The sequence below is a fragment of the Epinephelus lanceolatus genome, chromosome 2 (genome assembly GCF_041903045.1).
Source record: "Epinephelus lanceolatus isolate andai-2023 chromosome 2, ASM4190304v1, whole genome shotgun sequence".
NCBI lineage: Eukaryota > Metazoa > Chordata > Actinopteri > Perciformes > Serranidae > Epinephelus > Epinephelus lanceolatus.
The window spans coordinates 6455549-6481531 of NC_135735.1; the positions used below are offsets into that span (position 1 = coordinate 6455549).

General features: G+C 41.0%; 1 protein-coding gene across 7 annotated transcripts in view; it reads right to left on the bottom strand.

Annotated features, from left to right (window-relative positions):
* Positions 1 to 25983, bottom strand: part of LOC117259919 (uncharacterized) — a 98553-nt gene that overhangs the window by 22294 nt on the left and 50276 nt on the right. For 6 of the 7 annotated variants that reach the window (XR_013493017.1, XR_004501881.2, XR_013493023.1 and 3 more), the window contains one exon: positions 9796 to 9902. Coding sequence is in view for 2 of the 7 variants with exons in the window: in XM_078173518.1 (XP_078029644.1) it covers positions 9796 to 9902 (107 nt within the window). In the remaining 5 variants the exon portion in view is untranslated. Of the gene's footprint in view, positions 1 to 9084; positions 9903 to 25983 lie in introns of those variants that run through there. The other variant, XM_078173519.1, reaches the window with a different exon arrangement.

Here is a 25983-nt window from a genome sequence, read left to right on the forward strand (position 1 = left end):
TCCATGGCGCTTACAGTATGTGAGAATCATGTTCTTTGATTTTTCAAGCGCATTCAACACCATCCAACCCAACATACTTAAAGACAAGCTCACAGAGATGGCAGTGGATCCTTCCTTTATCTCCTGGATCACAGATTACCTGACAGGAAGGCCACAGTATGTCAGGTTGGGGAACTGTGTTTCTGGGACATTAATGAGCAGCACGGGGCTCCACAAGGGACTGTCTTGGCTCCATTCCTGTTCACACTGTACATGGTGGACTTCAAATACAACTCTGAGTCCTGCCACGTCCAGAAATACTCGGACGACACTGCTATTGTGGCGTGTATCAGGAATGGGCAGGAGTCTGAATATAGGGACCTGATAAAAGCCTTCAGTGACTGGAATCACAAGAACTGTCTCCTCCTGAACACCTCAAAGACCAAGGAAATGATCATAGATTTCCGCAGGTCCAAGCCCCCTCTTCAGCCAGGGAATACCTGTGGGGTGGACATCGAGGTGGTGCCAAGCTATAAGTATCTAGGTGTACACATGGATAATAAGTTGGACTGGTCCCTAAACACAGACGCTCTCTACAAAAAGGGACAGAGCCGCCTCTTTTTCTTGAGGAAGCTCAGATCTCTCGACATCTGTAGTAAGATGCTGCAGATGTTTTATCAGTCTGTGGTGGCCAGTGTGTTGTTTTATGCTGCAGTCTGCTGGGGAGGAAGCATCAGACACAAAGATGCAAGGCAGCTGGACAAACTAGTGAAAAGAGCTGGCTCTGTGATTGGAGTCAGGTTGGACGCACTGGAGGAGGTGGTGGAGAGATGCACTCTGAAGATGTTAGGCCATCATGAACAACCCAGATCATCCACTCCACAACACCATGATGGACCAAAAAACACTGTGGTGGATGGCTCCTCTCTCTTCGATGCAGGACAGAGAGATACAGAAGATACTATATACCAACAGACATCAGGCTTTATAATTCTTTGACATATAATAGATGAGCTGACAGATAATTGAATTTCCCCTTAGGGATGAATAAAGTTACTCTCCACACACACTCCTACATGTGAAAAACACACCTGAACACAACTTCATGGCCTCGCTCCAAGTCAGCTGAAAAACATTCTGGGTAATGTGGAAATCAATACGATGGACAGAACTGCAATGCTTCATCAAGACCGCATTGCAAATTGTCCCTCAGAATCCTGAAACAGCAGATTACTGATATCATATGTAACTACAGGAGAATCCAGGGAAGGCTCTCCTCTTTCACATGGTAAATCTGAAGGCAGCAGGCTAGTCTTTGGGGTATTTTGCTGGACTGGGTCCTGATTAAAGTGCCAGTAAGTGTGCCAGAATTAGCCATCAGGGTGGTTTTAGGGGTGCTGTGTCTGGTTAGAAACGACTCAAGAGCCGAGTAAAAACCAATTAAACCATCAACCGTCAGCCTGAAGCACGACCTTCACACACCCGCTCTGACCAGCGCTATTAATTTTCTGTCACAACTTATTAAGCGATAACATTTATCAATTAGGCAAACAGATTTAAATTGGAGAGGGCATGCAGCCCAGAGGCACAACCATCCACAAGTGCCAGGCCCATTTAGAAAAAATACTAGACATAAATGAATTCTTGAAAAGACCTTGTATATCAGGAGGTGTCAGCAGATGCGCTGGTCTCTAATGTGCTTGTTTATCACTGTGTATGGAGACTGCGGATAATCAGTCGAGCAGGCAGCTGGCCTTTATTAAAAAAACATGCATTCACAATCAGCTGTTCAACAGCTCGAGGCTCTGTTTTCCCCTCAGAGGCTGGTTATGAGAAAAGCCAGGTTCTAACAGAAAAATCCCTCTGAATCTCTTTTTATTTCCCACTTCATCACACAGCAAACGGAAAAGTTTAATTTGAAAACAACACATCTAATATCTGCCACCATTAGTACAGACTGTGAAGCAGAGGTCTTTAAATTTCCAGTTGGTGAGTTGAGGTTCATGTTTGAGTTAAAGGCTGAAGTTAAAATATTCAGTATTATGTAAATGCAGACCTAAATGGATGCTGATTCTCATTTAAACGTTAAGCTTATGTTACACCAGTATGACACACAGCTCCTTGAAATAACTACAAAAAAAAATAAAACGATTGCGTAACGCTGAATAATTACATCTAATTATACATTCCCCAACTCCCTGCGTCCCACTATTTCTGTGTTTTTGTAATTCATTTTCCATCGACCGTGCTGTGAAATCCTTAATCTGGGCCGAGGAGAGAAACTGGGCCAGATGTGGATGATCAATAGACTTTCTATGATAACCTGACAGATTCTTATTAGACGTGATGCGCTGCAGCCTCCAGCCCTGCCATCGTATTCATCTGCACTCGCGCTGACTGACTTTGAATATTTGAATGTGAACAAAGCAGACCATGACAGCATCCAGCCTGAACCACCTGACTGCCAAAGTCTTCATTTCCTGAAGAGACCAATGTTTCTTCTATGTGTCGGCATGAGAAAGAGGAGATGGAGAGTAAAATCTAGAGAGGTGGAACTAGATAGGACTTTACAGACGGTTAAAGGATCAGTTCACCCAAATCACAAAAACATCTTCACTGCCTGTGACGAAAACACAGATTCTGACTCCCAGGGTTTGGTACGTCACAAATCCACGACACCAATCCGACAGCAAAACAAGGGGTATCAGAGGAGGAGCCAGGTTACGTATCAGTATTATGTAAGCTAAGTTTCACTTTCATGTCAGCTTATCATGACTGGAGATCAGCATCAAGGTTTGTGTAACATAAGCAACACGTTATTAGCGGTTTGATAATGTAGTCAAATCTATTGGCATTTACAAGAAGAGGTTTGTTTGTTTGATGAGTCGAAGATGAACAGGTACACTCAAGCTGCAGGTGAGCAACGGGGTGGGGCTAATTTACATAATCATAGATTCATGCAGACTAAATGAGGTAAAGGTGTAGAGCTACATTTAACAGCCCTGACACGCCAAGCTGATGGTCGGTGGTTGGTCAATAACAGGCCATCAATGAGCATCTGTCGCACAAGTTTTTGTTGTGTCCCGCACTGTTGGCACTAGATGACCCTTTTGTTGGATTTTCTGGGCAGATTCAGCATGTTGAATCGGCGTCTGAGACGGCGGAGCCCACTGGTGAATAAAATCACTCTGATTAGTAGTGCAGCTTGGTTCACGAGAAGAAAAGCTTAAGTGTGGAAAGTAAACAAATGGCTAAAGTCAGGAGGGTGTGAGACCAAACCAAACTTGTGAAATTAGGTAAGATTATGTCTAAAGCCACTGAGATCTTTAGCACAAAGTGTTTGTAATTGTTTGTGTTTTTGTTCGCTTTTGTTCGTAAATATTTTGTTCTTTGAACACTGGGTTGTGATGTTAATGTGCCAACTAGCATCTTGAATTTGTCCGTTGGTCTTCCAGATTCCCTATATTTGTTGACAAATGAGAACTAATGCAGGATTTTTACTTCAACGTCAAATCGCACGTACTTTACTCCGTAGCCTGACATGCACCTCCGCAGAAATGTAATTACATGTCACAATGACGCAGACCTGTCTATCTATGTAAGCTGAAACCACTTCCCTCAGTGGAAACGAAGGTTTTATTTACTTTAATTTCACAGATATTAAACAATAAATTGTGAAGACAATAACACCTCCACAAAAATAGCATTTTAAGTCTTGTGTGTGATTTATCCTGGCTTCATATGAGCAGAGGAAATATTTGCTCATCACTACTAGGCTAATTTATACAATGTAAAATGCCATAGGCTTGTGCTAATAATGTTAGCATGTTGTACTTGTTTGGAAAACGTGCTTAGTATAAGACAGTTGTTTTGTCAGTGAACCTTGTGAGCTGTAATGAGCTGAATTTTGTAACGTTATCTTTGTTAAATATTGCTGTTGTCCCTGTCTTTATGAGTAAAAAGTTTGCTAGGTGCTAGGCTAATTTATTCAATGTAAAATGCCATAGCCTTGTGCTAATAACATTAGCATGTTGTATCTGTGGGAAAATTTGTCCAGCAAAAGACAAATGCTTTCTCTGTGAATGCTGCGAGTTATAATGAAGCCCATTGGTGTATTTGTGTTTGTGTTTGAAACTGTTGCTATTAAGCCATGTTTAATGTGTGTTTAATGTGTGTTTTGAATCGACTAAACTTAACAGCACTTACAGAAACCTCCGCAGCCGACTAGTGTTTTGGAAGTGTAACTGCAGAGTGTCACAGACACACCACCGCACAAGTAGAAAATGCTCACAACAGCGTAGGCCATGTACTTAAGCTATGGCTTAGACTCTGCATAGAGCTGCCGCACAAGTATAAATTCCGCTAAACACTGCTTGCTGGTACCAGACCATGTGAGCGGAGCGGAGTGGGTGAAAATTTCCGCTCCTCACTCGCAGACCTGTCACTTTGCATTGCTCGTCCGCTCCGCTTGGTTCTGCGCATTCTTCGCTCCACTCCGCTCCATCATAAATTTTATCCCGCTCCGCTCGCTCACCACTCCGCTCAAAACAACTGCGTCGTACTACCCTAACCTCTAATCTTCTATTCACAAATAAAATAGGGTCTGCCCATTTTTCCGACAGCCCATTGGTCCAACATCCCATTGTTCCGACCATATTTAAACCCATTGTTCCGAAGTCCCGTTGTTCCGAAATCATCATGATGCTCTGTGGTTAAGGTCTGGTTAGGTTTAGTCACAAAAACCACTTGGTTAGGGTCAGGAAAAGATCATGGTGTGGGTTAAAATGAAAAAGAAAGTGACAAACACATAAGCCGTGAGCCTGCTTTGCCTCAAGCCTTTCCCAGCTGACCCAGAGCAGGTCGCGGCGAACCATCAAGGCAGAAGATGCATTCTGGGTGGGGCATGAGCAACCGGAGCGAAATTGGAGCGAGAGATAAGGCTCCGCTCCACCTTTTAAAACAAATAGCCGCTCCTCGCTCAACACAAAATCCTCCCGCTCCCCACTCCGCTCCGCTCACATGCTCTGGCTGGTACAGAGTTATTTCCTCTCGAGCGGGCACAGAATATATGTGCTAGTCGAGCACTGGCTGTAGTCTTTGCACTGTTGTTCAGGTGCAACCTTTTGGGCAAGACACAGGTGATGTGAGGCAATGCATCAGTTGGCCTTCATCACCACTAGTTCGTTGATGTTGGTTTGGGGTGTCTGGGCCTGAAGCCATTTTCAGGCATGACAGCATTTTTTTCATGAAGAAAACATCTAAATATGTAATGTGATGAACAGAGATGCATTTTAAGAGTTTAATTAATCCACGAAGAGGAGCTTTAAATTAAGTTAAAGTAATTAGACATTATTAGAATATTTATTTTAGGTAGTAGCATAGTATTTATGCCTGTGAGCTCTAAGTGCACACACATACTGATTAAACACTAAGTGATTATTCATTACGAGCGCTGATCTCAAGATTACAGCCCTAACAAACATGACAGCTCTGTTTGTGTGTGTATGTGTGTGTGTGTGTGTGTGTGTGTGTGTGTATGTGTGTGTGTGTGTGTTTCTGAGAAGGCAAAGGTCTGCTCAGTAAATATGACTGGAACAGATAACAGGACTCTCACTGGGTAATGAGACAAGAAGAAATGTTAAGGGAGCCCTGGGAGAGACGTGTAATGAAGCATTGTTTGCGGGATGCGAATACCCACACACACACACACACACACACACACACACACACACAGGTAATGAAGCATTGTAGGAGGTTGAGCCTGGCTGAGGCTGATAACATCCCGTTGTGCCTGATGGAGGACAATGGGCCGTAGAAATGGAACCACACCGTCTGTACACCCTTCCCACACACACATACACACAGACACACACACACACACACACACACACAGATGGATGGATGTACCTGAAAATGGAGCTGAAAGATAACAGGGAGGCCTGAAGAGGAAAAGAGGTCTGAAAGCAGTGCTCTGTTACTCTGCCAACATTGATCATCACTGGCGTCGCCCCCTGAGCCTGATGCGTACCACCAACTAGTTTAATTAAAAGACAAATTTTCATAAGAGGAGGGCCGGGGGAGCTTAGTGTGAACTGTGGACGCTTTCCAGAAAAACTGTTATGGTAGCTTAAAAATGTTCCTATGGACGCACTGCTTAGATGGCTGAACGATTTCTCTTCCTTTCCGTTATCCTCTAACGGTTTTTGTTTTGCCAAAAGATTAGCGCTCTGTCTCCAGAATATTTACCACAGCACTTGTACTTCACTAGTGTTCGGGAGGTACATTTGATACGGGTAGTTAATTATATGGTGAGTGTGTTAGCCAAAGCAGACTGGTAAAACTCCCACTGGGCTTTTGTTTTCCAGCATCCTGCTCTTGTCTTTGCTTCTTGTAGCTCTCACACAGTGAGGCAGAGCAGAACGGGAGTGGGGCTCGACTTGCAACACAAACAAAATTGAATGTTTTATCTGGGCGAGCAGATGGAGAACCCCCCCCCCCCACCTCCCCCTGAAAACTGATGGCACCTAAGTGTACACTGTAGTCTAGACAGAGTTCTAACCAGCAGCGAGGGTTCAGAAATTATTATGTGGCTTGTTATGTTTGGAACGGTTGTTTTGTTTGTTGGAATAATGAAGTGATATTGATACGGCTCAGGCAACAGAGAAATACGAGTACTGGAAATGGATTCTAAGAGTCAATTAACCCTGGATAGATGGGGGTTGCAATGCACTTGCTTCCAGACGCCAGTCTTGAATTTTGGATCTCATGCAAAGGAAGCCTGAGGAAGAACGTCTGCTTTCCATTATAAAGAAAGCTGGCATCATTTTCCCTGAGATAATTTCAATTATATGAAATAAGCAAGGAATTTTCAAATTAAAATCTGTCTCGGATATGATGGAGTTAAAATTCAAATTGCAGCAGTAGGAAAAGTAGCAAAAGTGCATGATATCTCGCAGCCTATTTATGCTTGCTGTGTAGCTGTATGTGCTGTAACCTGACAAACAGCCTGCTGAATCTGAAAGAGAATCCTCTATTATGTGCCAGACGTGCTGCTTCATGCACAAGTATAGTCAGTCACAAACTGCAGAGAAAGCACCTTTGTGTCATGTTATCCTTCCTCTCTTCTGTTCCTAATGAGACATGTAGGTCGACACTGTAACTCTTCACTCTGCCACACACTGTTCAACCACCCATCTGTACCAGTATTCCTGGCATCTACCCGCACACATCCACCACAATCTGGGGCTGCCTCCCCTCCAGCCCGGTGCCAAATGCTGTGGCCTGGTTTACAGACAATCTGCTGCCCTGCAGGAGTCGGCAGCAAAGGCTGCTGCAGAGTCCCTAGGTGGCTGACCTACAGGGAACAAACCCTCTGCAGCTTTCAGGCTGAATTCCAGTCTGCTCATATCTACATCTTTGTCAGAGTTATAAGAAGTGAGCTAATACGTCCTTATTTTGTTAGATATAAAACAAATCTATGAAACAGAAGGTGGGGATCATGCGACTTAGACAAGTAGTTTGATAGTTCAAAATCCAAAAAGGCGAAGATTTGTCATGAAGTTTTAGGGATCACGTTTAACAACAGCAAAACTATCAAAACATCTGTTTACAAACACTCACACAACTCGTGCAGTATAGTCCAAGTCTCATCTATCCAGTCATATGCTCAGTGCTTCCCAAACACATTAATTTTTGCTAAAACCTTTCATGATAAAGCACTTCCACCTACGGGTATCGCGCCCTAAGTGTGCCAGTGCATGCACATGCATATGCATATGAAGTGTGTCTGAGTTCAAAAACATGCCTATGCCCAGGCACGCTACTCGGCCATGCATTAGACTGATGTACAGACGTGTTGTAAATCTTGATGTTTTAGTGAAAATGCATGTATGGGGAAGTACTGAGCACATGACTGGATAAATGAGACTTGAATTATGCTGCAGGAGTTGTGTGAGAGTTTGCAAACGAATGCTTTTATATAGTTTTGTTGTTGAATGTGGTTTCCATTTAACTGAATTAATGCTAGAATGTGTCTATCATGATGAGTCATGATGAGTCATACCACAAAAAAAAAAAAAAAAAAAAAGTTTTCTTCACAAATTCAACCTAACAGGCACTTTGCAATTAATATGCAAGTAAGTAGTAATTTTGCGGTGCAGTATTCCTTGAAGCCGGATGTCCTTTCTAACCCACAGTGATACTGATTCCCTCTTTTGCACTCTCTAATAACATGTCCCAAAGATCCACGGCAACAACAATCACGCCTGAAAGCAAAATTATTGCTGACTCCGCAGTGGTTCCAAAAAGAGGAGCAGCTTCAGTAGTGTGGAATAAACTGTGGTGACCTGAATGTTTTATGAACAGCCCGGACTTCTCAAACTCTTTTAGCAACTCAGAGGGAACTCATTCAGCGGCTCCAGCAGCACAGTGTGCACCGATAGTCAGTGTCGTCAAGTGATTTTATCATAAACCTTTGGTAATGTAAACCTACGAGATGCTTGCGACTCAACAAAAAACTCCATATATGTGAATGTGTGATAGTTGTGGTATCATAACAGCCTGTCACAGGTTAAAGCATGATGATTAGAGGAGAAATGGCAGAGCATAAAGGTCCAGGTGGAAAAAACCCCAACTCAGTCATTTAGGATTTTACTAAAAGAAGGAAATCACCTGTTGATTTATATATATAGATCCCAGGGGACATTGTTTGTATTTGGGAGCTGTTTAAATGTGTAATTTGTGGTCGATTTTATTTTGTTAAACTATTAATATTGTAACAGAATCTGAATCTCAGTCAAAGTCAGAGTTAATAATGTTGTTCACAAACTAAAGAAATGAGAGATCATTTTAGTTTTTACTGAATATTTGAAGGTAAACTCAAGCCCCTTTTACACTGCCAGATTCTCCGCGAACATTGGGCCGTTTTGCAGGCAAGCTGCGAGCGTTTATACACACAGAGGCAGATTGGCGAGTTGATCCGAGGCGTCCAATTTTCCACCTTGTAGAGTAGTCATATTGGAGGAACCCTTTTAGCTATGCCAATGCTATGTTCTTAAATTAATAATTACATGGTTTTTTTTTTACTAAATTGTCATATCGTCAAGAATATTGTTGGCGCAAAAATACCCTGAAATATTGTGACATTATTTTAGGGCCATATCAGCCACCCCAAGTGGATATTCATGCTCCCCAGAGGATGATTCATTATGTTTTAATGATCCTTTTCCTCTCATGCAACTTCTAACGTCATATTTTTTTAGCATAACTAAATGCATATAAGATGCTTTTCAAAAATGACTTTAAAGGCTGTTGGAGCCACAGCAGCATGACCACCTCTAAGACTTCTAAAATGCTCTGAGAATAGCAAAACTTTAGTGTTTATTTAGCATGCTTAGCTAAATTATCATAATCTTAAAAGTCGACAGGATTAACGTCAGTTCAAGAGGTATCAATCAACCTAAAGCACTGGATAAGTGGAAATTTGAGTGTGTAACAAATTTGATGGTAATCTATCCAGTGGAGATTTTTCACAAAAACCAATACAAAAACACGCCATGAGCTGTATGACACTAATGTAGCTAAAAGCATGAAGCATGGTGTTTTTGGAATCTCTTACAGGTTAATGAAGAGGCATTTTGAGGCTTGATTTAGCAACCAGAGGCAGAAAATTGCAGTCTATACAATATTGATGAACCTGGGTGGACAGGCGGAGCATTAACCACCACACCGAGGTGTGATGAGCTAAGACACTGTTGCTGCTTGGTGTTAGGTCCCACTGTGAGTAACATGTATGTGTGAATAAGTATGTTTACTCACAGTATGTTATACACTCCCTCCGTGCAGCGCTGGTTGGACGTGGCGTGATCGCTGACTTCAGTGAGCCTTCAAGGAAACCTTCAGAGGTCGCTGCAGGGGAGGAGGATCTGAGGGAAGAAAGAGGAGGGGGAGTCAGACCGCAGAATTTGACATTTACTGGCCTTTGGCTTCATTGTCAGACACACTGCAGGAGAGACCACTGAAGACAGAGCATGCAGGAAATCCAACAGTCTTAAAAGAGCATTTCCTAATCTTAGGTTAAAGCTCAACATGTGGTGGACATAGAATATGTCCGCGTTATTTTTCCCACATCATAAAAAACTATGAACAAACATGAAAGGGGAACGAGAAATCTTGGCTGCTCGTCTTATGAAAGTTAGATAGTGGTCAATCAATAGCAAATAATTAGACCGTTGTCAAAGACTGGATTCTCTTTGGTGACTTTAATTAACAATACTGCGTTAATTAACAGTTGTATCAGAACTTTCATTACTCCTATGTCTCTTTTTTTACTTTATTTATTACAGCATTGTAACAGAAGCTGCATACTGAATCTCATTGTACTTGTACAATGACTATAAAGCCCCGTTTTCACCGAGCAGTTCAGTTTAGTTCAGTATGTTTTTTTTTCATTTCCACTGTGAAAAGTTGTGGATGGTACCAATGGAACCGTTCTGTACCGTCCCCATGTTTGGTCCCCCCTCTGTTGGGGTACCTAGCACACAGATCTGGTACTAAAAGGTGGAGCTGTGAACACTGCAGTCTGATTGGTCAGTAGAGGACGGTCACTCTGCTCAGGGCTGAGTTGTGTCTGGTTTTGAGGCTCATGTAACCACTGTTCATACGGTGGAGAGTTTTATTAGTAAACAGTGACTATAAAATGAAAGGATGTTTTGCAGCCTCTCACAGCAGCTGGAGTCTGAGGAAAAAAAAAAAAAAAACTTAATTCACTGGGCCGACTGCCGGCAACTTTTAAGGTGGAACAGTAATGTTACTCAATGGATAAGTTGACGACGTGAATCCATCAGCACACCTTAAATTTCAATATGACAACTTTGACCATTACTTTAGTTTTTATATGACATACTGTACACTTTTAGTGATGAGTGGATCTTTAAGTGTTAATATATATTAACTCTGACCAGGTTATGTGAACGGCATATATCAGTGCAGCTGCTTTTAAATTGAAGTGCTTTCAGTACCTTCGTCTTCCTCTACTACTCCTTTCAAATTAAACAGAATATTATCAGCAGAATAAATATTGTACATTTCACCAAAATGTCATACACCATTCCCTCCTTCTGATGAGAAACTCAGCTCATACACATGTAATCTGAACTATGTCACTTTAGAAATGTTGATGATAGGTGTGAAATGTGCAAATGTCACAAATCTGGAGTTTGCAGAAATGTACAATTCTAACACTTTATTCTGGCGACCGGGTTAGAAAATTTTGCCTTGCAGTAGTGTTTTTCACATGAATTTGAACTCTGAACTGTGACAGTGTGAGACTACTCCGTTCCTACTTATGTCTCCAAACAATAATTTATCTCGCTTTTCTCTGCTTGTGCACAAAGCCACACAATCTTCCCCTCCTTACAGCACTGCTGAATGTCGCCCAACAGCGTCTGGGGCTTCTTATTCTTTGGTTTTGCTTCTCTGTCAGCATGTGGTTCAGATTTAAACCATTTCCATCTCTGCCCTCAGCTCTCATTCAGTAAATACCATGGCCCCTTCAGTGGGCTGAATCCCTTTTAATATCCTGCAATCCGTAACAGTACTGGGCTGAGAAGCATGGGCGGAAGATTGACCCTCTATTTTGAAGGGATGATGCTTCATGGGGTGCCGAAGCAGCCACAGATTATGTTGGTTATCTCTACAAAGAATTCCAAGACAGAATGAGGTCTGGCCACCAAAATATGACTGTCTTATCCTCATCTTTGCACAGAGAGAAGAAGAGGAGTGAGTATTTGTCTTGTCTGTTATATGTCTGTTATATTTTTTTCAGCAGAAGTAATCCACACAACATGCAGAGTCCGAAATTAACTGGGAGGCAACAAATAATGGTGAAATTGTGTTGGATAAATGGTAAATAAATCCATAGGGGTCACCAGCATAACTCTTAGATTGTAGAATTTGATTTATTGTAAGTTTCACTAAAAGATGTGTATATTCTGACCATGAGACAATAAAATAAAAGCTAAACAAGCTTCGCTGGTGCAGACGTCTGTTACAAAGTTCTGCACAGAGCATTATCCTGCAACATAATCAAAACCTTTTGAACATTCTGCTTTTATGCACTTTTTGAGAAAAAAATCTGAAAGGAAATGGCAGTATATCAGAAAAGTTTTTTTCAACTTGTCAGAGGTAAAAAAACAAAACAAAAAAAAAACATTACTAATGGAATGAATGAGATAAGGTTGATGGAAACAAATACTTGTGGTTTTAGCGCAGTGCTGTAATAAGGGGCCCTACACTTGAAGGTACTTAGAGTGGTCCAGGTCAGATGAGCCTGCTGGAGGTTTAGTCCTGTTTAGTCCTGCCCTATGCTGCTGCCAATTTATAATGTCGTCCGTTTATTTCTAGCAGAGTAGAAGCAGCATCTGTGTATTCTTAAAACCTGAACTTCAACAAAAAAAGGCTAAAAAATTAAGTGGCTGCAAACAGTAATCCCAGACAATATTTGTGGATAGAGGCAATTATTAAATGAATTATACTACTGTGGCTCATCTTTTAAATTTCTCCCATTTTACAGACAAATACCCTTATTTAAAAAGGAGCAGATGGTTGATGAGCCACTGTTATTGTAAGAGGAGGGAAACCAGCACTACTGTCGAGTAAGCAGTAATTTTATCCGACAGAAACAAAATAAAACTCACAAAAACCTACTTGGTTCACCCTTCCACTGTTCCAACAATCACCAACACTGGTTTAGTTAAAAAAAAAAAAAAAAAAAAAAAAAAAAAATCACCCAGATATCACAATGATAATAGAAATAATCTGTCACAATTTACGCTTCTATTAACTTTTATTATGGATAGCTGTGAAGGTCTGGAAATGACTTTTGGTGGAAAAGTAAAAGAATTAAAAGTTGTAGCTGTTCTGTTGTCGTACCAACAATTGATCTAAGGCTGAGCAACATAAATGACCTTTTTTCTCGACATAAGAGGGAAATGTCAGCACCCGCTGCTCATGACAACAGCACTTCATAGTCTAACAGAAAGGCCTTGTGAGATATAAAGGGGTCACGTGTATGTAGCTGCATCCTGCCATGTTCACTCCACGTTAACCTGAAGATATACTCTGCAGAGCAGTAACAAGGACTAAAAATAAACAGCAGGATGGTGACAGAACTGTATGGTCTGTCATAAATGGATGTAAATTTGTCTTTGAAATGAGTCAAAAATAACTTAAAGAAAATAAACACTCCACACAAACAGAGAGACATATTGAATGAAACTTTAAAGTAGATACGGCTTTAGAAGTGGCATATGAAAGAGAAATTCTTCCTGCACATCATCAACAGTCAAATTGTGTTTATAAAAAAGGTAGTAGAAATATTAAAAAATGTGATCCATTCACATTAAATAACACATACCATACTAGGGCTGCCCCCTAATGGTTGATCAAACGTTAGTCTACCAGGAAGGTCATTAGTCCGCATGACTTCATTGGTCGCTTAGTTGCAGAAAAAAAAAAACGTCAAAAATAATAAAACTTTTTTTTAAAGTGAGCAAAGCTGCACCTTGTCAAAATAAATCAAAACCTATATGACTGGACCATGTGGGAATTTAATTTGAAAGGACAGACACAGGAAGTGGCCACGCTCAGCAGTCAGACAGGAGTCAGGTTACACACCAATCACAGCCAACAGATACCTTTCCCTTCTTCTGTTAATATTCAGTCTGATAAACACGGAAAAGTTGATCATGTTAGTGCAGGGCTACCCAGAGCTTTACATCTGTCCCACGGACAATAGGCCTACAAACTTATAAACAGCTCCTGGAAGAAGATCAGCTCTGCACTCAGGATTTCAGGTAAAGTGGCTATACAATGTTTGTCAAGGTAGCTTAGCAATTCAGATGCAACCTGCCACCGAGCTCTTGAAAGCTGGCACAAAAAAGGCACAAGAGTAGCGCCCAAAGACCTACCTCGCATTTTCCAGGTGGTTAAAAATGTGGCATATGTACGGCCTTTAATTTCCAGTACTGGTACCTGCAGTTATTCCACAGGCTAGTTAATAACATGTCGGGCAGGAAATCCAAAGTGTGGGATCATTTTGAGAAGGTGAAGGACGAACCCAAGGTGATATGTAAACTCATCTTCATTGGTCGACTACAAACATGACGTATCATCTGAAACATGGAAGTAGCTACATGCCCATTAGCCCACAGTGTCATTAACAGGCGGCTCGCTCAGTGTGTGACGTGCACTTGGAGATAAAATATAGGCCTATATTAATGAAGGTTCATTAGTACGGTTTTGTATTTCTCTGTAATGTAGCACAGTGTTAACAATGTTACTGACACTATTCTTTCTCACACCTTCAACTCAAACCATTGTGTTGCCCCGCCCTAAATATATCATTTGATTTAAATTACTTTGTAAACATGCGGGCGACTAGTTGACTAATGGCCCTAAATGACAATGATTGGTTGACTAGGAAAATTCTTAGTCGTGGGCAGCCATACAACGTACATAACAGATACAATACAATAATACAGTTAACACCGCTGCTCTCTGTTGCCTAACAGTCATGCTTTGGCTCTCAGGTATCACCGAGACTTCCAATGCTCTTTCATGTGCACTTTAACTTAAACTTTCAATATTTTCGTCAGCACTTGTGCTCAGCAGCTGTTATCTTAGACAGCCAGCCCTCTCTGGTCAGCTTCAACACAAACACCTGTCTGTGTCAGTGAAAGCATCATCACTCAAAACACATATTCAACCCGCTCTAAAAACACATACACACACATTTTCAACTCATCACTTATGGTGTTTGTTCTGTAATTCATTCTACCCAGTGTATTCTCTAACTAAATAAATGACATTTAAAGAATCCAAGTCATGATTAGAGAGGAAGCAGAATAAAGCAGAGGGTGGGAAGTGGTAAAATGGAAAGTTACACAAAATCAATACCAATTAGGATACTTTTTTTTCTCTCATTGAATGAAGATAAAAGCCACACGAGATAAAAAAGAGGAGACTGTTGCCCAGAAACTATTCTGGGATTAATATAAAATCTGTTTATCCTGAGCCAACATGAACCACCGAAATTTGGACAATGTAGAAAAGACTTTCTGCTCTACTTTTTGTTTCCAAAGAATAAAACGTATGCATGCTGGTCTAAGGAACATTAAAGCATTTAAAATATTCTTCATATGCTAATATTACAATGATAATACCTTAGACCACGAGAAATACATTGTCAATTTAGAAAGTTAATGCTTCTATATTAGAGCAGTTCAGTTACTGATGACAAGTGCTGGGAAAGGTACTCATAAGAAAACATAATGTATTGCTAATTGTAATCAAATTACTTGCTTTATACATTGATACATTGATCAATAAGGTTGGTTTTTCAGAATGATCAATTATCTTTTAGTCTATAAATGCTTTGAGAAAAGTGAATAACATCCATCACAAATATACAGAGTCCTAGCTGATGTCTTTAAATGATTTGTTTCATCCAACTAATGGCAGAAAACCTAAAGACATTCAAATTCTCAAATTTAAGAAGCTGCAAGCCCCAAAAAGTTTGGAATTTTAGATTGATAAATCACTTACATAATCAACTGATTATATAATTAATATAATTCGCTGATTAGTCTCTTGAATTATTAACTAATCTATTGATAATCAGAACCATGCTTTATTACACTACTTCAACACATCAGGATATATTCAGAATGGTCCCTTAAATTTAGCTGTTGCTGTTAAGTGTTAGCTCTTGTTTTTAAGAACATGTCACTCATTCTTCTGGATATCAATTTCCAGTATTATGTTTTGAATTATGGTGGTGGCCTGACGATAGGATAGGATAGGATAGGATAGGATAGGATAGGACAGGACAGGATAGGATAGGATAGGATAGGATAGGATAGGATAGGATGGGATTAGGTAGGATAGGATAGTGTATGACAGGATAGGAAAGGATATGATTAGGTAGGATAGGATAGGATAGGATAGGATAGGATAGGACAGGATAGGATAGGATAGGATAGGATAGGATAGGATGGGATTAGGTAGGATAGGATAGTGTATGGCAGGATAGGAAAGGATATGATTAGGTAGAGTAGGGTAGGGTAGGATAGGATAGGACAGGACAGGACAGGACAGGATAGGATCAGGTAGAGTAGAGAAGAGTAGGGTAGGGCAAGGTAGGAGAGGATAGGAGAGGGTAGGGTCAGGTAGGGTAGAATAGGATAGGATAGGACAGGACAGGACAGGACAGGATAGGATCAGGTAGAGTAGAGAAGAGTAGGGTAGGGCAAGGTAGGAGAGGATAGGACAGGATAGGATCAGGTAGGGTAGGATTGGATTGGATTGGATTGGATTGGATAGGATAGGATAGGATAGGATAGGATAGGATTAGGTAGGATAGGATAGGATAGGACAGGATGGGATTAGGTAGGATAGGATAGTGTATGACAGGATAGGAAAGGATATGATTAGGTAGGGTAGGATAGGATAGGACAGGACAGGACAGGATAGGATGGGATTAGGTAGGATAGGATAGTGTATGACAGGATAGGAAAGGATATGATTAGGTAGAGTAGGGTAGGGTAGGGTAGGATAGGATAGGACAGGACAGGACAGGACAGGACAGGATAGGATCAGGTAGAGTAGAGAAGAGTAGGGTAGGGTAGGGCAAGGTAGGAGAGGATAGGAGAGGATAGGGTCAGGTAGGGTAGAATAGGATAGGACAGGATAGGATCAGGTAGGGTAGGGTAGGGTAGGATTGGATTGGATAGGATAGGATAGGATAGGAAAGGATAAACTTAATTAAATAACTATAGGTAAGTGCATGGTTTCACTGCAACAACAATACGGTGGTCAGTAGAGCAGGATACAGCCAATAAGTTAGATCAAAAAACATAAAAACAAAAGGTGTAAATGTGCCAATGCACAACCATTTGACAACCAGTAGTTTTATCACACACAGTACCAGGACAAGCCCATCATGGCTGCTGTGACTACCACTACAGTCTGTTTGCCACATTTGGGATGTGCTACAGTTATCTGTGAATGTCTTTTAATCAAGACAATGCAATCTATGTGACCACTGTGTGTTGCACTTAAGAAGTCAAAAGATTCAGACTGATCTTGGCTCCCTACTTTGCAAACTTTATCTTAACAAATTATCTTAACAAATTATCTTCCAAGATAAACATTTTTAAATCTTTAAAAACAAATGTAGCACTCTGCAGATTTAAACACAAACGAAATGCACTAAATGCTCTGAACGGCAGCCACAGTGTTGGAAAAGACTGTAGTCCTCTGTCTAAGGTACTCGCCTTCATTGATCTATGTAGATCAAAGGAGCAACACTGCTGGACATTTCTACAGAAGTCCAGCAACTTGGGAAGAATATTCCAATTTATAGATGAAGACATCACATTAAAACACTTCTTGCTCCTATCTATGGAGAGTAATTTCCCTGGATAGTTTTGGCTCCATTTCAAAAGTAGTTCTCAACTATATGCTATCCTGCTTGTAAGTTTAGTAGACAATCTGTCTCCATAGAGATATGGCCGGGAACATAGGATGTGATGTTATTGTAAGTTGTACAAAAAAGCATGGGGCCTCCTGATGTGAGGTTGAAGCCCATTTAAAAGTGTTTCAAACTGATTTCTCTGCCTGCTGTCTACAGAAATGACCCACAGAAGCGGCACATGAAAATGAAGAAATCTTCAAGAGAAAGTTTCTGGAACAGTCAAATCCCAAGCCCCATCATGTCCACAACACATATCTACTTTAGCCATTTTGCCTAATGAATAGCAACTCGGACTCTTCTCTTATGTGCACTACGAAAAATAAGATAAAAATCATACCATGGTGGAAATTAACAATCATGACAAATGGCTGCCAGGACCTGTAAATGTCATAACTTATCAAAGAAAGGTATGATCCAGAATTTGAAAGCACATTTCTGCCACTCACAGTGACAGTATTTTCATTTTGTTATACATCTCTAATGTATGCTATTCATTCACCACGCTCTTTGGCATTGCCCAGATTATTTAACAAAAAGTAAATGATGATGTAAATGACTAATGGTGTACAACAGACAAACAGAAATGGAGAAAGAACGAAGTTGAAGAGAAAAGTTTCAACTCTGTGATTGGTGACCGTCATGACTGCAGATGGTAAAACAGAGAGAGCGGGAAATGAAGCAGGAAAGAAACAATCTTGTGAAAAACTGAGCACGGCCTGTGCACCGACAACTCATCGCTAAACCCGCCTGGGGGTGAGAGCAGAAAACATATCCACCCCATTTGTGGGAAATCTGGAAAACATCCATATTCATGATGGGAGAAAAAAAAGGTGTCTGACTGTGTGGGACTATGTGTACTGGCCATGCGATATGGCTCTCCCCCCGACACAACGCTGACATTTTGGTCATCACCAGGAGGGAGGATTCGGGTGATACAGAGGGCAGCTCAGCGCTGGACGGTGTCACAGCTTTATGCTTGAGTGAAGAGCTTTGCATAATTACACAACAACAACTGTGCATCTTTCTGTCTGACTGTTGGAGGCAGTCAGCACAACTTGGGGCAAAGAGCATATACTTTCCTTTAAGGGAAGTTTTATCACATTTCGTAATGCTCACTGGCTAATAACACGATCTGCTCTGGGGAGGGAAGGTCTGACTTCATACATTTAAATGACAAGTATGTTTGTGTGGGTCACTGGCACCATGTGGACCTACAGTTTGTTATACATTGTCTTGGTGCCGCTGCTTGTTTGTATGTGGGTGCTAAGTAGATACTCACTTGTGGGTGGTTGTGGAAGTTTTTGTTTGGCTTCTGTTCTCTTTTTTCCTGCTGCTACCAGCCCAAAGTAACATAAAATGAGTGAAAGGGCAGAAATGGCAGAGCATGCAATTTGACTTGGTTTCCATGGCTAGACAATTGCCCAATCTCATTACAACCGTTACAATCCATTTTGCACATGCACGCCTAAGGGCAGAGTGTCCTGATTCTTGGTGGGATAGAAGGGTAGTGCGAAATGTTAGGGCTACATGGCCCTCCAAACTGACGTTTTTCAGAGGCACACTCCACACTATCATAACAAGATGGCTACACAAGCAACAAAAGAAACCCTCAGATGTATTTTCCGTGTTAATAAAGATTCAATATTTTCGGTAACCATTACATTATCTCAGTTTGATGTTGTTTCAGTGTCTTATGGTCTTTTTCTTCATGACAAGCATAACAGAAGAAATCAATGGTAGTATGCTGATGTCTCGGTGGCTGGCTAGCTAGATAGCTTACATTATTATTGCTGATTTGCATGCGACAGTCCCACATTTTGACATATTTCAATGTTGCATTCCACTCCTTTGATGGCAGCACTTGTTACCACTCCTTCAATAGGACAGAATGGATAAAATGACAGAGTAGGAGCGTGGGTTGCTAACGTTAGCCCAAAGAGCACCACTGGTGGCCTGGTATTGAAGCAGTGTTTTATTTTTATGTGACGACTTGTTTGATGGATTGATAGGGTGAACTTTGAGTTGTGAACAGATCATGAGCTTTCATGCTTACTAAATCCACTTTACCATAGTCTGGTTACGCAGGAGATTCAACCACTACCAATTGTAACGGTGTTCAGTGGGGAAAACAGGTACATGAAAATGAGGGGTAGGCATGAAAATAAGAAATGGGATTGGGCATAAGTGAATCAACTTCTAAGTCTTGGCTTATAGAGTGGTGCAGAAATGAGTCCTAAAATCCAGAGCTGAGTTAGCACTTTTGAACTCCTGGTTCTCTCGTCATTACGTCATGCATTTTTATGCCTCTGCGCCAGCGATAGCCATGGCTGGAGGCATTATGTTTTCAGGTTGTCTGTCTGTCCCATTCTCGTGAATGCGATATCCCATGAAAACGTTGAGAGAATTTCTTCAAATTTGGCACTAACATCTACTTGGACTCATTAGATTAGACTGATTAGAATTTAGTCGTCAAAGGTCAAGGTCACTGTGACCTCCTCCATCTCATTTCATGAACATGATATCTCAAGAAGCCTTGAAAAAAGTTCCTTGATTTTGACTTTCGAATTAACTTATCAAAATGTGTTAGTTTATGATCAAAGGTCAAGGTCAACATGTTTTTCATCATAACTCAAGAATTTATACTAATTATAACAAACAGATGTCTTATACGATAAAATGATCACGTGGTTACATTTGATTTCCAAAAGGTCAACTTCACTTTGACATCATAATGTTCTGCAAAGACACTTTTCTGGCCTTTTCTTTAGGCAATAGCTGTGGTTCATAGGTGGAGCAGATCGACCACCAACAGGAAGATTGGCGGTTAGATCCCAGCCCCTCCAGTCCACATGTCAAAGTCTTCCTGGGCAAGATACTGAACCCCAAATTGTTCCCGATGGCGGTTCCATCACTGTGTGAGTGTGTTGAAAATTGAGTAGCAGGTGGCACCTTGAATGGTAGCCTTGGTCACCAGTGTGTGAATGGGTGAATGTGACATGTCATGTAAAAGCACTTAGAGTGGTCGGGAGACTAGAAAGGTGCTATACAAGTGCAGGTCCATTTACCATTATTCAACATCCTAACTCAGGAACAGAAAGGAAGACATTTAGTCAGATATGAATTGTTGACTCTAAACTTGGGTGCCCACATTGAAACTGCTACTGGTACAGATCCTCTGTGCTGCCGGGAGATGTGTGTAAGGCATCCATGTTTTCTCAGACATGGATGTAAACTGTAGACTCACAAGTCAGTCTTTAGACGCTTTACTTAACTAAAGACTGACATTTTTCTTGTTTAGATGGGTGGATACATCTTCAGAGTTTAAAAAAACTCCCTACGTTGCAGAACCAATAGTAAATCCACAGGGCGGTCCTTCGGTGGCTTGCTGAACTCTTGTGCTCGTAAACATAGTCCGACTGCGTTAAAAGTTTTAAACAAAGTCGCTGTAAGCCCTTCATTTCCACAGTCTTGTGGACTGAGCACACGTTTGATAAAACGGAGTTCAATCTCTCGGCATCCATTTTCAAGCTCTCTGTGTGTTTGTTTCCTTGTGGACGAGAAAAGGGGGAGCGCACATTTCCGGGAGGGTGTGTCCTTTTCAAAAATGCAAGAGGCGTTGCTTTGTTGCCGGCCGTTTTCTCTGGTGTGTTAAACACATTTTAGAAAGGAGTGTCCCCAGACTATCAGAAGGTGGAGATCTCTGGTTATCTGGTGGCGAGACTATGTAAACTGTAACTGCAACATGACATGTTCGCAGAGGCATAAAACTGCAAGCCAGTAATTCTAGTTTGTGTTTTTTTTTTTTTCTTTAAATCTTGTTGAACAAAAGTAAATACAAGTATCATAAACTTTTGTTTGCCACAGAGCTTACTATCTGCAATAATCCAAAATCCAATGGAAAAATCGGCTTGGCTTTTTGACGAAGGAACCAGGGTGACACTAACTTCTGTGTCGGGTCTACAAGATAACATCATCCCTGAATCACTCTTAACCTTTACACCTGTAATCAGTCTGAGCCCTATGTTAGTGCAGATTAGGTTGTAAACATAAGCTGTATGTATTCAACTACAGGCTTATGGGAAGGGTACCTTGCATCTATTAACAACCACGCAGAATGACTGATATGCACCTGTGACATGCACCTTCACCCTAGCACTGACCCCAGCAAATTGCACTCACGATGCCTTGCTGTGTTGGAGGCACAAGACACAGCTTAGTCAGGTCAACTGCAGCTTCTGTACACTGGTACAATGTGGCCTGCCCTTTCAAAGACAAGTGTACATATTTTGCATGCAGCGCAGACTGAGATGAATGACAACTAAGTGGAATAACAACCTGCCCTGCTGTTCTGCTGAGAGAAAGAAAAAAGGCAACAAAGAAAGAGACACAGCCAGACACAAAATAGATCTGCTGGTTAACCTCGATCAAAAGATATAGAAGCAGGAAAAAGACTGATTAGTCTGCTGGGTGTCTAATAGGAAATTGAAGGTGAAATGTCCAAACCCCTTCAAGAGAAGAGTAATAGAGACAGCCAAAGCCAACATCTTCATCTGAGATCAATGCTTTTTAATCCAGGACACATGTACGCATTAATGATCTCTTAACCTCTCACACCTTTTTCTCCAGTCCCCATCCGCTCAATCTCTGACCTACTTGCTCCCTCAGCTCTGTTTGCTGAACATCCGAGGTCCCCAAATCCCAATAACTCCATTCGACTGGACAAACACAAGTCAGCGACGTTTAAAAAACTGCCCCCCACTGAAGAGTTCTTTCCTCTCCACAGAGACACTATCCTCTTGATAAATATCTCACAGTTTAATGACGCAATTTTGCTGAAAAGTTCAAGATCATTACCAACCAGAAAGTGAGAGGTGCATACGTTACCAGCGACTAAAAACAATGAGACTGCCAATTCGCCAATGAAAAATATGGCCAAGCTTGGAGTACAGGCTGTTGTATATTTATGGGAGCCCATTTGCTGCAGCTGATATTTGTAACAAGGAATGGGTAGCACACTGTGGTGTATCTAAAATGAAATATGAAGCAAAACAGTCAGCATTTGGAGAAAGTCGAGCTGGAATATTCCATGCAGGAAATCAGGTAGAAAGTTGATGTCACCTCGTTCACTGCGAGCAGATTAAAAATGTCTGGTGTACAAAAATTTATCATGGCACTGTTTCCCTGGAAATTATATCATTGATTAAGTTGACGAAAAGCAAATTTGTACTGTACATTACAGGTTCAGGGAAGATCATGGACCAAATGATGAGAATAAAACCTTGAATTGATACCAGTACAAACACAATGAACTCAACAGAAACCACCAGAAGGATCCAAGTGGGACTGCCTTCTGCTGAAATCAGACTATACAATACTTTATATCTAAGGCATTTTCAAACCTGAATGACTACCGGTATCTTGCGTCGATACTACACTCGACGTATGCCTGCATGTCTGCCACGCCAATTTGCATGAAGTGGTATCTCATTTCTTAGAGAAGGATCTCTACCCTAATATTTCTCACTTCCCTCATCAAGGGTCATCTCGCAAACGAGGGCACTCAATACCAAGTGGAAGATTAAAGGGGTAGAAATGGGATTGGGCCTTAGTCTATGCTCTCCTTGAAGCCAGACTCCACTGACAAAATCAGTATCAGTATTTTACCTCACTTTGGAGTTGCTGGTCTACCACTGCCTCGATCAGTTAGATTGTGTGAATTTGGTGTTTTAAAGAGTTGGGTCGGATTCAACAAAGTGACACAATAACACAAACTAACTCCCGATGGAGACAGCGGGTGCAGTTACATGATGGCTTCTCATTCGGAATGAAATAAATCTGAATGAAATCATTCGGAATTAAAGTTTTTCCAGGTAGTTTACATGGGAGATCAGTTTAATCGCCTTTATTCTGGTCCGCGCAAGGTTTGGGGCAGGGAAGGTCTCTGATTGGATAGGGGGCGGGGCGGATGTTACGTGTTTACTTTTACCGGAAGAAAACACTGTGGTCCTCGTTCCAGATAACAAGATGCTTGACCACGCCATTCTTAGTGCCTTTTTCGGACTTGTTTTGCTTATATTCTTGAAGCAGCAGTATGACAACAACCTTGTTCTGCTAATGCTTTGTTTGTTGAGGAGAAGGGAGATAGAAGACCGTGCTGTGGCAAGTTGACCGGTTAGTGCAATGGGTCCGACTGCTCTATCTCAGCCCGTTGCTATACGTGCTATGTCATCGCGCCAGAAGGGCAAGGAAACGAGCATGCGCAGAAAGGCCGGAATGAACTTAAAGAGGAATGAGTGTATACAAGTGCGAGAAATTCTTTCATTCTGAATTAGAAAGGGAATATTCCAGCTCCTTACATTGGAATGAATTTTCAATCGCATTGGCCATTTTCATTCCGAATTAGGTGTTTACAAGATCACTTTTAATAGGAATGAACTTTCATTCCGAATGAAAAGGGAATTAAGCTGTCCATGTAAACACACTCAGTGATAGACCTGCAGCTCCCATGTCCAGCAAGGTAAAATTACAGTTTTTCTCAATGGAGTTTGGCTTTGAAGAGAGCAAACATGAGTTTCACTTTTACTTCAGTTGCCTGTCGGAAAGGGCAGCCTGGAAAGTACCAAGCATACAACTGGATAAATATTACATTCATACTGCACAAGTTGTGTGAGAGTTAGTGAATAAATGTTTTCATCTAGTTAAACTGTTGTTAGACACGGATCTCTTGTACTTCAATTTATCAAGGATTTTCTCGATTTTTGGATTCTTTGCTCACCGTGGGGGCATTCAAGAAAAACAAAGTATTCTTCTGAATTCAACAGAACAGGGGGTGAGTAATTGATATACAAATGGTCAGTGAGTTCAAACATATTCCTTTAAGATCTCTACTTGTACACCGTAAAGACAGTACCCTGCTGGAGAGGATGACTGGATTGCTGTATGACATCATAGCTCCCAATTGTAAGAAACACTAAAGCATGCTCAGAAGTTCCATACAACAACTGAGCCATCTTCATGACAACTAATCAAACTTCATCCACTGATAATGACCATGAGATGCACTTGCATGCACTGTTTAAAGCTAGTAAGTGGACCGTGGCTTCCAACAATCGTGCCAAAAACTGTTAAATATCCCTCAGGAAAAATCCAATCTACAAATTGCTATTCAGACAAAAAAATTGAAAATATAGACGGAGCAATTACAAACAGGTCTTGTGAAGTACTGAAATGTTAAAATAAATCAGTTCACTTCATATCGATTTATTTTTTGTTTGGACGTTTAGTGAGTAGGATGACAAGTTTGGTTATGTTTCACTTATTCAGTTAAGAATGCATTTTAGAACGAAAGAAAACTGTCATATATGAGGCACATTATTTTAATTAGAGCAGTGTTGTGAGTGGTTTTGCAGAGCAGCTTTGTGCAAAGCCTTGGAGCTCTAATGTTGTGTAAAATAGCAAAGACTGCCAAAATGTCCATGTCTGGTAGTGTACAGTGATAAAGATGCAGCTTTTGAATTAAATTAGTTAAAAATGTTACATTTTTTCCACTAAGAAAGCAAGGCTTGTTGTTCGTAAGACCAGAGGCTGTGTTCCTGCTGGTTTTATTCCACTGAATCTCCACGGCCCAGTATGTTCTGAAAAAGAGAGACTGCACAGTTTTTAATAACACACAGAGAGCTCTCCACCCAAACAGCCCAGAGCCCTGACGCATGGGAAACTAAAATGGATGGGATACACTGCATTTACCCGTGAGACCATGGGTCCGTGCAGCCTTGGAGTTACCTCATATCCCACCCCACAGAAGCACAGTATATCCTTGTCAATTACAGCTTCATGTTCTATAATTAGATTCACGGTGATACAACTAAAGGCAGAGGGATATTTGTTTTAAGGCTGTGCTCCGTCTCACGGGATGACTAAGATATTCACATTCTTTTGATGAGCAGATAACTGTATTTGGTTTCAGTGATAATTATGCCCAAGTTGTTACTATAAAATTAAACTCTAAATGTGGGACATCTCATAACCTTTGGATATATCTCACATAAACCATTTCAAAACTGGCTTTTGTTGAGAATTTTTACACAGAATTACATTAGCAGGAATATTAATGAGATAATACTGAAATGCTGTTTTCTAATCCCTCCCAAAAAAAAAAAAAGAAAAAATCACGTTCATCATGTTCACCATCTAACGTTCGTGAGTTACCATTCTTCCATTTGCTGCTTAGCATTAGATGAAAAGTAAAGCTATCAGCAGTTCTCACACGGCTCTTGCACCTCAGAGGTAGTGAATGTCTGAACCAAATGCCACGGCAATACATCCAGTACTTGAGACATTTCACTCAAAACCACAAATGTAAACCTCATGGTGGCAGTAAAAGAAAAGTCAAGTTCGCCTAAGTCATAAGGATGCATCATTTACGAACCACAGATGTCTGTACAAATCTTTGTGCCAATCAATCAAATCAA